This window comes from Macaca nemestrina, chromosome 8 (genome assembly GCF_043159975.1).
Source record: "Macaca nemestrina isolate mMacNem1 chromosome 8, mMacNem.hap1, whole genome shotgun sequence".
Classification (NCBI taxonomy): Eukaryota; Metazoa; Chordata; class Mammalia; order Primates; family Cercopithecidae; genus Macaca; species Macaca nemestrina.
This window is the reverse complement of record NC_092132.1, coordinates 78775622-78789195: the sequence shown is the minus strand read 5'-3', so window position 1 is coordinate 78789195 and position 13574 is coordinate 78775622. Positions and strand designations below refer to the sequence as shown.

Genomic DNA, 13574 nt, shown 5'->3' with positions numbered 1-13574 from the left:
TTCCCATCTGTAAAATAGTGATACTACTACTGGGCCTAGTCATAGGACTGTGAGAATTAAATAAAATAGTGAATGAAAGACTCATAGCATAGTGCTTGGCACATAAGTGCTATTTTTTTTTAAGGGTTGTTAGGTTCAGGCTGTGTCTGTTTGTCTCAGTCATTGCAGAGCCTGACAGGTAAGTTTTAGTTCTGCTCCTTCTCAAGTCCTGGCCGCATCTTCTAACACATGAGCATCCCTGGTTGCAGAAGAATGAGGCAGGTTCATTACTAGAGCCAGAAAACTCACTGTAATAGGCTTGCCTGATGTAGCAAATAAAAATACAGGATGCTCAGTTAGATTTGAATCTCTATTAATAAAAACTAATTTTTAGTATAAATATGCCTCATGCAATATTTGGGACATACTTATAATTTTTAAAGCCTATTTTCTATTTATTGTAAAGTCAAATTTAACTGGATATCCTTTATTTTTTCTAACAACCTGACATACCAAGCACCTGCCCTCTGATTAAAGGAGTCCTCTTCACAGACAAAGAACATCGCTTTGCATAAGTTAAAGATTGAAACCACCTCTCTTTCCCTCAGAGGAACTGAAAGGAGAATGTTATACTGCTAAAATTACGAATATATCTCCAATTTCACAAAATAAGCCACTGAAGATTACACAACAGAGGTTTCTCAGAGGCCCACAGCCTGGTGCCCCCCTAATCTGCCAAAACTGATACTCTGAGATGGTGGAAAGCCAGGGTTTTAGAGTCATGACGGACCTGGGTTAGAGACTTGCTTTCGTAAAACCATGATAGGCCCACCTTTCCGGGTTGTTGTAGGGCTCATGTATAAACTGCCTGGTACATAGTAAGTGTTCGACAGTAACATCATCAGCATCTTGTCTGAGTTTGACCCCTGAGAGGTGATGGATGAACACTGTACAGCATGAGCCAGGAGGCCATACATAAGCCCCCACTCATGCTGAGAGCTGCCACCCCTCTGCTCAGCCACTGAATCAGCAACTTATGGGTGCTTTTAAAGCCACATACTTCTGGGAACCACTCCAAGATTTTGGAATTAGAAAGAATGAGGCTGGGATCCAGGCTTGTGAATGTTTATCAAGATGCTCCATTCAACAGTGGTGAGGATGAGCATCCCCTAAAGAGCTTGTTCAAACAGACGCTGGGCCCTGTCCCACAGTTCCTGATTTGGCAGACAGGATGGGGCCAAGAACTCGCATGTCTAGCAAGTTCTCAGGTGATGCTGATGCTGCTCTCTGGGGACAATTTGAGAATTACTGTGCCACATCCATGGCTCTCAACCCTAGCTTTTTTTTTTTTTTTCTTTTTCTTTTTTTTTTTTTGAGACAGAGTCTTGCTCTGTTGCCCGGGCTGGAGTGCTGTGGTGTGATCACAGCTTACTGCAGCCTCAACCTCCCACAACCCTAGCATACTTTAACCACCAAAGGTGTTTTTAAATACCTGTGCCTGAACCCTTAGTAATTGAATTTAAATAGTCTAGGGGAGGACCTGAGCTGCTCATAATTCTAATGCATCCTAGTCAGGAACTTCTGCTCTCCTTAAGGCAATTCTGCTCTAACTCCACAGTGTGCCCAGGACAAGCCACATTCCATCCCAGACCTTCAGAACCAGAATCTGCATCTTAACAAGCTCCCCTGGTGATTCGTACCCATGCTAGAGTCTGAGCACTGCTTAGCTTTCAGCCTAAATGTAGCTTCCTCAGACAGGGCTCTTTTTTTTTTAGTCTCACTCTGTCTCCCAGGCTGGAGTGCAGTGGTGCGATATTGGCCTCCCGAGTAGCTGGGACCACAGGCACACACCCAGCTAATTGTCTTATTTTTAGTAGAGACAGGGTTTTGCCATGTTGGCTAGGCTGGTCTAAAACTCCTGACCTCAAGTGATCCACCCACCTCAGCCTCCCAAAGTGCTGGGATTACAAGCATGAGCAACCGCACCCAGCCCAGACAGGGCTTATTCTAGTGCCTTTGGTGGGCTAGATCTTCAGAACTCTCAGATTGGAGAGGGAAACACAGCCACTAGCTGGTCAAGCACGTGGCAAGCATTTTACAGAGAACCCCGGAAAGAAAGAGTCTCCCACTGTGGCCAGGCATGGTAGCTTACCCCTGTAATCCCAGCACTTTGGGAGGCCAAGGTGGGAGGATCACTTGAGGCCAGAAGTTCAAGCCCAGCCTGAGTAACATAGCAGGACCCTGTTTCAACCAAAAAAAAAAAAAAATTTTTTTTTTTTTTAATCAGCCAAGTGTGGTGTCATGTGCCTGTGGCACCAGCTACTTAGGAGGCTGAGGCAGGAGAATCACCTGTGTACAGGAGTTCAAGGCTGCAGTGAGCTGTTATCAAACCACTGTACTCCAGCCTGGGCAACAGAACAAGACCTGTCTCTAAAAATTTAAAAAAAAAAAAAAAAATTAAAAAATAAAGTCTTCCTTTGACATCAGTTGACTGCCCTTTCAGTAAATGTAGAAGTCAAACGTAAAAACAGCAGTAAGTGAGCACTGGTGTGCAGTCAGGATGGAACCCTCAGCAGTGAGTTCCCTGGACCTGGGAAAAGAGGAACCGAGACCAGAACAGAGTTGACCTTAGGCTTAACCTTGTCCTGGACAGAAGCTGACACCAGTACTCACAGGTGTGGCATATACTTACTGCTCCATGTGGGTTACACTGTTTGCATTCCAAAATGAGGCCTCAGCCATCCACCCCTCCACGAACTGCAAAGTACCTGGGCTAGGAGGGCCCTAACAGTCTAATACGATCAAGATTCTGGGTGCTGAGCACAAAAGCCAAACAAGATCATTTCAGCAAAAAATTAAAACTGATAATATCGAGTATTGCAAAGGGTGTGGGGAATAAGCCCTCATGGCCTATTACTGAAAGTGTCAACAGATTAAGAATTTTTGGTAGACAATTTGGAAAAAAAAAACCCTCAAAATTTAAAACATACATATGCTATGACTGGCACTTCTGCAGCTAGTAATGCAACCTATAAAAATATTAGAAGATATGTATAAAGATACATCACAAGGATGCACTTTGCTGCATTGAGTCTAATTTTAAATAATGTAAGTAAGCGATGGATCTATCAAGAAGACTGGATAAATTTCTATAACACAGTGATCTCCTACATATCTGCTAAAAGAAGAACTATAAATGTCGGCACACGTGTGTGTGCATAGTGTGACTCCATTTCTATTGTTTAAAAATCTCATACATGTATATGTAAATATATGTGTGACTAAGCATGAAAAAAATCTGCAAAAAAACCTCCAATCTTTAAACAATGATTGCTTTTAGGAAGTGATACTAGATTGGGGGAAGTGGGTTTCACTTTTTCTGTATACTCCTCTATAATTTTTGAGTTTGTTATAATAAGTGTGTACTATTTTTACCATTTAAAAAATATTTCAAACAGGTAAAAATGATCTCTTGAGAACTGTTTCTCTTTTCTCTTTTTTTTCTTTCTTTCTTTTTTTTTTTTTTTTTTGACAGGGTCTCACTGTGTTGCTGAGGCTGGAGTGCAGTGGCACAATCACTTTATGCTCTGTCTCAATCCCCACTGCAGCCTTGACCTCCCAGGCTCAAGCGATCTTCCCACCTCAGCCTCCCAAGTAGCTGGGACCACAGGCATGTGCCACCATGCTCAGTTAATTTTTGTATTTTTAGTACAGACAAAGTTTTGCGATGTTGCCCAGGCTGGTCTTGAACTCCTGGGTTCAAGTGATCCACCCACCTCCCAAAGTCTTGGGATTACAGGTGTGAGCCACTGCAGCCCGCCAAGAACTGTTTTGCTCTGGACATGTTTCTTGACATTAACCATTTATCTGTGTGTTTCAGGCTCAATAACTGTGATTGATTAAATTTGGGTTTTCTTAGCTAACACCTAATCCAGTCTGGATCCCTTGGGATTAAGTCCAAGTAATCCTGATTGGCTTTTGGGTTTCCCTGAGTGTTCTTAATTTCGGTTTAGCATCATGTCCTTGAAACGTTGTGTCTTTTACGCCCTGCTCTTCAATATTGCCTCTATTAAGCATGTGGTTAGCCAAAACCCTAGATTCCTTTTTATTAATTTGCTGCTAAAGCATGTCAGCCCCATTCTGTACCAAATCAATTATTTGTGTTAATGTAAAAATATATGATTACATTTGGTTTTGTTAAATTTCATCTTGTAGATTTGGTACAACAGTCCAGTCTGTTAAAACAATTTTGGATCTTCACTTCCATTGCACTAGGTACTCCTCTAAACTTTTTATTATCTAAAAATGTGTCACTGGGGAGATCACAAAATTTATAGACAGCAGGCACAAAGAAGACTTTTCGACACTATCTTTTTATTTATTATTATTTTAGAGACAGTGTCTCACTCTGTGTCCCAGGTTGGAGTCCAGTGGCACAATCATATAATAGCTCACTGCAGTCTCGAACTCATGAGCTCAAGGGATCCTCCCACCTCAGCCTTCCAAAGTGTTGACATTACAGGTATGTGCCACCACACCCAACTAATCTTTATTGTATTTGATTTTATTTTATTTTATTTTATTTTATTTTATAGAGAGGTCTTGATGTGTTTAAGGCTGGTCTCAAACTCTTGGCCTCAAGCGATCCTCCCACATCAGCCTCCCAAAGTGCTGGGATAACAGATGTGAGCCACCACACCCGGCCCTCCTTTTCAATTGAAAATGACCAAAACCTACATAAACTTAAGCCAACAGGAACTTTATCAGATGGAGACTGAGCTGTCTCACTGACTCCAAGACAGGCATGGCGTTGGCCTGAGAGAGGCAAGGTGGGAGACAGGCAATCATCCCTCCCTCCTGAGCTCGGCCTCTTTATTCTCTGTCTCAATCCCCAACATCCCTTCTTCCTCTTCCAACACTCTCTTCAACCCCAGTCCACCCTCCCGTCCCACTGGCCCTTACTGTCATGTATGCATGACCACAGACCCACCAGGTGTGGACCATGGTAAAAGCACTTGTGCCCGCTTCCAGCTAAAACTCTTTACACTGGATGTGCATTCAGGCACCAAGGCCTCTGCCAGACCACCAGTTTCATTTATTTCTACTGACTTCCCTTCAATTTTATCCCCTGGGCCATGAGAACTATCACAGATATCCAGAGTTTACACCTTTCCTCTGGCCTCAGAGCAAAGCCCAATTTCTGTTTCCAAAAGGCAGTAGTTTGGGTTAGATATCCACCGTGGTCCACACAAAGGTGGCAAGAGGACAAGTTCAAAGAGAATAAACATGGCTTCCTGGAGTCATCCTCTGTGACTGGGTGCAATTCTCAAAGAAAGAGGTATACAATATTGACAACTACCTGATGAGTAAATGCCTCAATTTGTTTACTATAGAGATATCAATGGATGCCAACTCCAAGTCTAAAATATATGGATCAGGTTCACCCAAGTTCAAAGTAGTGGAAGGTTTTGCAGTGGGAAAAGTTGTGAGAATCAAAATGGAGTCACTTATGTCATCCTTAACAAAATAGAGCCAAGAGGTCATGGAGGTAGGGGGAGGCTCTCAGGCATGATTTGCCTGATAAAAGGAACTATCACAGGAAATTTTATCAAACCATGGTTTGCTACATGAGTCACACAAGGACAGCTAGCAGCTTGTACACGAACACTTGCCTGATACACTGTCTCCACTAAAGAACTGACAATAACTGGAGGGTTCTAAGATGACTCAATAGGAACAGCTCCAGTCTATAGCTCCCAGCATGAGCAACACAGAAGATGGGTGATTTCTGCATTTCCAACTGAGCTTTGAAGAGAGTACTAGTTCTCCCAGCACAGAGTTTAAGGTCTGAGAACAGACAGACTGCCTCCTCAAGTGGGTCCCTGATGCCCATGTAGCCTAACTGGGAGGTACCTCCCAGTAGGGGCCGACTGACACCTCACACAGCCAGATGCCCCTCTGAGATGAAGCTTCCAGAAGAATGATCAGGCAACATTTGCTGTTCTGCAATATTCGCTGTTTTGCAGCCTCCGCTGGTGATACCCAGGCAAACAGGGTCTGAAGTGGACCTCCAGCAAACTCCAACAGACCTGCAGCTGAGGGTCCTCACTGTTAGAAGGAAAACTAACAAACAGAAAGGACATCAACACCAAAACCCCACCTGTACGTCACCATCATCAAAGACCAAAGGTAGATAAAACCACAAAGATGGGGAGAAATCAGAGCAGAAAAGCTGAAAATTCTAAAAATTAGAGCACCTCTTCTCCTCCAAAGGAACGCAGCTGCTCGCCAGCAATGGAACAAAGCTGGACAGAGAATGACTTTGACGAGTTGAGAGAAGAAGGCTTCAGACAATTGGACTTCTCTGAGCTAAAGGAGGATGTTCGAACCCATCATAAAGAAGCTAAAAACCTTGAAAAAAGATTAGATGAATGGCTAACTAGAATAACCAGTGTAGAGAAGTCCTTAACCGACCTGATGGAGCTGAAAACCATGGCACGAGAACTACGTGACACAGGCACAGTAGCTGATTCGATCAACTGGAAGAAAGGGTATCAGTGATTGAAGATCAAATGAATGAAATGAAGCAAAAAGAGAAGTTTAGAGAAAAAAGAGTGAAAAGAAACAAACAAAGCCTCCAAGAAATATGGGACTATGTGAAAAGACCAAATCTACATCTGATTGGTGTACCTGAAAATGACGGGAAGAATGGAACCAAGTTGGAAAACATTCTTCAGGATATTATCCAGGAAAACTTCCCCAACCTAGCAAGGCAGGCCAACATTCAAATTCAGGTAATACAGAGAACGCCACACAAAGATACTCCTCGAGAAGAGCAACTCCAAGATGCATAATTGTTAGATTCACCAAAGTTGAAATGAAGGAAAAAATGTTAAGGGCAGCCAGAGAGAAAGGTCGGGTTACCCACAAAAGGAAGCCCATCAGACTAACAGCAGATCTTTCGGCAGAAACTCTACAAGCCAGAAGAGAGTGGGGGCCAATATTCAAAATTCTTTTATTTTATTTTATTTTATTTTATTTTATTTTTTTTGAGACAGAGTCTCGCTCTGTCGCCCGGGCTGGAGTGCAGTGGCCGGATCTCAGCTCACTGCAAGCTCCACCTCCCAGGTTTACACCATTCTCCTGCCTCAGCCTCCTGAGTAGCTGGGACTACAGGCACCCGCCACCTCGCCCAGCTAGTTTTTTGTATTTTTTTTAGTAGAAACGGGGTTTCACTGTGTTAGCCAGGATGGTCTCGATCTCCTGACCTCGTGATCCCCCGTCTCGACCTCCCAAAGTGCTGGGATTACAGGCTTGAACCACTGCGCCTGGCCTCAACATTCTTAAAGAAAAGAATTTTCAACCCAGAATTTCATATCCAGCCAAACTAAGCTTCATAAGTGAAGGAGAAATAAAATCCTTTACAGACAAGCAAATGCTAAGAGATTTTGTCACCAACAGACCTACCTTACAAGAGCTCCAGAAGGAAGCACTAAACATGGAAAGGAACAACCGGTACCAGCCACTGCAAAAACATGCCAAATTGTAAAGACCATTAATGCTAGGAAGAAACTGCATCAACTAACAAGCAAAATAATCAGCTAGCATCATAATGACAGCATCAAATTCACATATAACAATATTAACTGTAAATGTAAATGGGCTAAATGCTCCAATTAAAAGACACAGGCTGGCAAATTGGATAAAGAGTCAAGACCCATCAGTGTGCTGTATTCTGGAGACCCATCTCACATGCAGATACACATAGGCTCAAAATAAAGGGATGGAGGAAGATCTAAAAAGCAAATGGAAAACAAAAAAAAGCAGGGGTTGCAATCCAAGTCTCTGATAAAACAGACTTTAAACCAACAAAGATCAAAAGAGACAAAGAAGGTCATTACATAATGGTAAAGGGATCAATTCAACAAGAAGAGCTAACTATCCTAAATATATATGCACCCAATACAGGAGCACCCAGATTCATAAAGCAAGTCCTTAGAGACCTACAAAGAGACTTAGACTCCCACACAATAATAATGGGAGACTTTAACACCTCACTGTCAACATTAGACAGATCAACAAGACAGAAAGTTAACAAGGATATCCAGGAATTGAACTCAGCTGTGCACCAAGTGGACCTAATAGACATCTACAGAACTCTCCACCCCAAATCAACAGAATATGCATTCTTCTCAGCACCACAATGCACTTATTCCAAAATTGACCACATAGTTGGAAGTAAAGCACTCCTCAGTAGATGTAAAAGAACAGAAATTATAACAAACTGTCTCTCAGACCACAGTGCAATCAAACTAGAACTCAGGATTAAGAACCTCACTCAAAACCACTCAACTACATGGAAACTGAACAACCTGCTACTGAATGACTACTGAGTACATAACAAAATGAAGGCAGAAACAAAGATGTTCTTTGAAACCAATGAGAACAAAGACACAATGTACCAGAATCTCTGGGACACATTTAAAGCAGTGTGTAGAGGGAAATTTATAGTACTAAATGCCCACAAGAGAAAGCAGGAAAGATCTAAAATTGACACCCTAACGTCACAATTAAAAGAACCAGAGAAGCAAGAGCAAACACATTCAAAAGCTAGCAGAAGGCAAGAAATAACTAAGATCAGAGCAGACTGAAGGAGATAGAGACACAAAAAACCCTTCAAAAAAATCAATGAATCCAGGAGTTGGTTTTTTGAAAAGATCAACAAAATTGATAGACTGCTAGCAAGACTAATAAAGAAGAAAAGAGAGAAGAATCAAATAGACACAGTAAAAAAACATAAAGGGGATATCACCACCAATCCCACAGAAATACAAACTACCATCAGAGAATACTATAAATACCTCTACACAAATAAACTAGAAAATCTAGAAGAAATGGATAAATTCCTGGACACACACACCCTCCCAAGACTAAACCAGGAAGAAGTTGAATCCCTGAATAGACCAATAACAGGCTCTGAAATTGAGGCAATAATTAATAGCCTACCAACCAAAAACAGTCCAGGACCAGATGGATTCACAGCCAAATTCTACCAGAGGTACAAGGAGGAGCTGGTACCATTCCTTCTGAAACTATTCCAATCAATAGAAAAAGAGGGAATCTTCCCTAACTCATTTTATGAGGCCGGCATCATCCTGATACCAAAGCCTGGCAGAGACACAACAAAAAAAGAGAATTTTAGACCAATATCCCTGATGAACATCGATGCAAAAATCCTCAATAAAATACTGGCAGACCAAATCCAGCAGCACATCAAAAAGCTAATCCACCATGATCAAGTGGGCTTCATCCCTGGGATGCAAGGCTGGTTCAACATATGCAAATCAATAAATGTAATCCAGCATATAAACAGAACCAATGACGAAAACCACATGATTATTTCAACAGATGCAGAAAAGGCCTTCAACAAAATTCAACAGCCCTTCATGCTTAAAAACTCTCAATAAACTAGATATTGATGGGACGTATCTCAAAATAATAAGAGCTATTTATGACAAACCCACAGCCAATATCACACTGAATGGGCAAAAATTGGAAACATTCCCTTTGAAAACTGGCACAAGACAGGGACGCCCTCTCTCACCACTCCTATTCAACATAGTGTTGGAAGTTCTGGCCATGGCAATCAGGCAGGAGAAAGAAATAAAGGATATTCAGTGAGGAAAAGAGGAAGTCAGATTGTCCCTGTTTGCAGATGACATGATTGTTTATTTAGAAAACCCCATCGTCTCAATCCAAAATCTCCTTCAGCTGATAAGCAACTTCAGCAAAGTCTCAGGATACAAAATCAATGTGCAAAAATCACAAGCATTCCTATACACCAATAACAGACAAAAGAGAGCCAAATTATGAGTGAACTCCCATTCACAATTGCTTCAAAGAGAATAAAATACCTAGGAATCCAACTTACAAGGGATGCAAAGGACCTCTTCAAGGAGAACTACAAACCACTGTTCAACGAAGTCAAAGAGGACACAAACAAAGGGAAGAACATTCCATGCTCATGCTCATGGATAGGAAGAATCAATATCGTGAAAATGGCCATACTGCCCAAGGTAATTTATAGATTCAATGCCATCCCCTTCAAGCCACCAATGACTTTCTTCACAGAATTGGAACAAAAAAATACTTTAAAATTCATGTGGAACCAAAAAAGAGCCTGCATTGCCAAGACAATCCTAACCCAAAGGAACAAAGCTGGAGGAGTCATGCTACCTGACTTCAAACTATATTACAAGGCTACAGTAATCAAAACAGCATGGTACTGGTACCAAAACAGAGATGTAGAACAATGGAACAGAACAGAGCCCTCAAAAGTAATACCACACATCTACAACCATCTGATCTTTGACAAACTTGACAAAAACAAGAAATAGGGAAAGGATTCCCTATTTAATAATTGGTGCTGGGAAAACTGGCTAGCCATATGTAGAAAGCTGAAACTGGATCCCTTCCTTACACCTTATACAAAAATTCATTCAAGATGGATTAAAGACTTAAATGCTAAACCTAAAACCATAAAAACCCTAGAAGAAAACCTAGGCAATACCATTCAGGACATAGGCATGGGCAAGGACTTCATGTCTAAAACACAAATAGCAATGGCAACAAAAGCCAAAACTGACAAATGGGATCTAATTAAACTAAAGAGCTTCTGCACAGCAAAAGAAACTACCATCAGAGTGAACAGGCAACCTACAGAATGGGAGAAAATTTTTGCAATCTACCCATCTGACAAAGGGCTAATATCCAGAATCTACAAAGAACTTAAACAAATTTACAAGAAAAAAAATCAAACAACCCCATCAAAAAGTGGGCAAAGGATATGAACAGACACTTCTCAAAAGAAGACATTTATGTAGCCAACAGACACATGAAAAAATGCTCATCATCACTGGCCATCAGAGAAAATGCAAATCAAAACCACAATGAGATACCATCTCACATCAGTTAGAATGGCAATCATTAAAAAGTCAGGAAACAACAGGTGCTGGAGAGGATATGGAGAAATAGGAAAAATTTTACACTGTTGGTGGGACTGTAAACTAGTTCAACCATTGTGGAAGACAATGTGGCAATTCCTCAAGGATCTAGAACTAGAACTACCATTTGACCCATCCATCCCATTACTGGGGATATACCCAAAGGATTATAAATCATGCTGCTATAAAGACACATGCACCCGTATGTTTATTGTGGCACTATTCACAATAGCAAAGACTTGGAATCAGCCCAAATGTCCATCAGTGACAGACTGGATTAAGAAAATGTGGCACATTTACACCATGGAATACTATGCAGCCATAAAAACGGATGAGTTCATGTCTTTTGTAGGGACATGGATGAAGCTGGAAACCATCATTCTCAGCAAACTATCTTAAGGACAGAAAACCAAACACCACATGTTCTGACTCATAGGTGGGAATTGAACAATGAGAACACTTGGACACAGGAAGGGGAACATCACACACCCGGGCCTGTCATGGGATGGGGGGAGAGATAGCATTAGGAGATATACCTAATGTAAATGATGAGTTAGAACTTAAAGTATAATAATAAAAAATAATAATTATAAATAATTTTTTAAAAGGAATTTTCTGTAACCCACTAAAAAGAAAAAAAAAGGAACTGACAACAACTTCTGTCATAAACCCTTGTAACCAATGTTCTGTTTGTTTCAAAACAATCTACATGTACTCTTTTGCCTTTAAAACTTCCCCTTACCTCAGCCTCCCTGGATGTGCCTATGTTTATCATAGCATCTGTGTCCTGCAATTCCCAATTAAACTACATATTTTTAGAGAGCTTCTCTTTGTTATTTGGATTGACAGGAGATAAAGAATATATTAAAATTTAGTGATTACGAATTTTTTTTTTTTTAAATGGGGTCTGGCTCTGTCACCCAGGCTGGAGTGCTGTGGCACAATCTTGGCTCTTTGCAACCTGTGCTTTCTGGGCTCAAGCAATCTTCCCACCTCAGCCTTGAGTAGCTGGAACCACAGGCACAGACCACCAAGCCCGCCTAATTTTTTGTATTTTTGGTAGATATGGGGTTTCGCCATGTGGCCCAGGCTGGTCTCAAACTCCTGAGCTCAAGTGATCCTCCTGTCCTGGCCTCCCAAAGTATTGGGATTACAGGTGTGAGCCACTGCGCCTGGCCCGGTTAAGTACATTTGACTTTGGAGTCAAACTAGGGATTAAATCCGAATTCTACCACAAACTAGATATTTTAATCTCACAAGAATTACTCGGTGGCTTTATGCCTCAGTTTTCTCACCTATAAGATGGCAAATATAATAGCTGTCTCATTGGGTAGTTGTAGATATTAAATGAAATTGTATATCAGGCTACCTAACTTATAACAAGCATTTAATAAATGGCAACTCTCATTATTATTTCATCACCATCAGTATTAGTATGAAGAAGTTGTAACAGTGTAATAAAATGCAGTGGGTTTGGCACGATACATGTTTCAACCATAACCTTATTTGTGTGTATATACATACAGAATATATAAAATACAGGGCATACATAGGACATCATATGCATATGATATCGTCTATCTAGCTGCCCTGGGATTTTGTTTCCACCTGTGTCCGCAGCAATGGCTTGCTGTCACTTCTATTGTTGTACTGGACTGTTGGTCCTGAATTTAATGAAACAGGGAGTATTTAGCTGCTCTTGCCTTCACCTTGATGGATTGTTTCTCAGTGATTGATGTTTATCCTTGTGCCTCTTTCCCCCCTTCAAAAAATCAAATACCATCAAAACAGAGAGTCCGTCAGACCCCAGAGACCTGAGGATAAACCGTAGTAAGGCAGCATGTGACTGTCCTTCCCCTCTTGCCTAATATGCCACGTTAAGGAAACGGTAAAGGGCAATTTCACTCACCCTTGAAAGGAATCACGGTGGTGAAAACTTCTATGTTCTCGTCACTGCAGCTGTAAATCTGATGCATCATTTCAGCCTCCTCTTCCTCAAGTGCCTGGCAACTGGAGGGCTCTGCCTCTGGACCCCTAGTCGCAAGGCATCCTAATCCAGTCTGGCTTAGGGATCGTTGTGCATATATCACATATATGATATCACATATAAACAGATGATATATAGATATCACGTATACACATTATATATGATATCATGTATACACATTATATATGATATCATGTATACACATTATATATGATATATGGAACAGTATATAACCTGTAACCTGTATATGTAGCATAATAGGATTTATAAGATAATAAATATATAGGATAAATATATTAGGATATATAGGGTAATGCAAATATATACATATGCTATATATACATATACACATATGTATATATACAAATATATGATACATATACACATACATATATACATATGATATACATACATATATAATGTGTATGATGTATGGGACAGTATATAACCTGTAACCTGTATATGTAGCACAATAGGGTTTATAAGATAACAAATATATTAGGATATATAGGGTAATACAAATATAACTTTCTATAATTGGCTTCTTGAGCATGGGGCACTGCCTGTTGCCATGTCTCTGTGAGCACCTAAGGGTTATACGCGGA

At 40.9% G+C, this 13574-nt stretch overlaps 1 protein-coding gene across 1 annotated transcript in view; it reads left to right on the top strand.

Annotated features, from left to right (window-relative positions):
* Positions 1-4486, top strand: part of LOC105482185 (alcohol dehydrogenase iron containing 1) — a 55676-nt gene extending 51190 nt beyond the window's left edge. The window contains exon 14 of the mRNA XM_071068159.1: positions 4373-4486. Coding sequence (XP_070924260.1) covers positions 4373-4426 — 54 coding nt within the window. The 3' untranslated portion in view covers positions 4427-4486. The remainder of the gene's footprint in view (positions 1-4372) is intronic.
* Positions 4487-13574: the final 9088 nt, after the last annotated feature.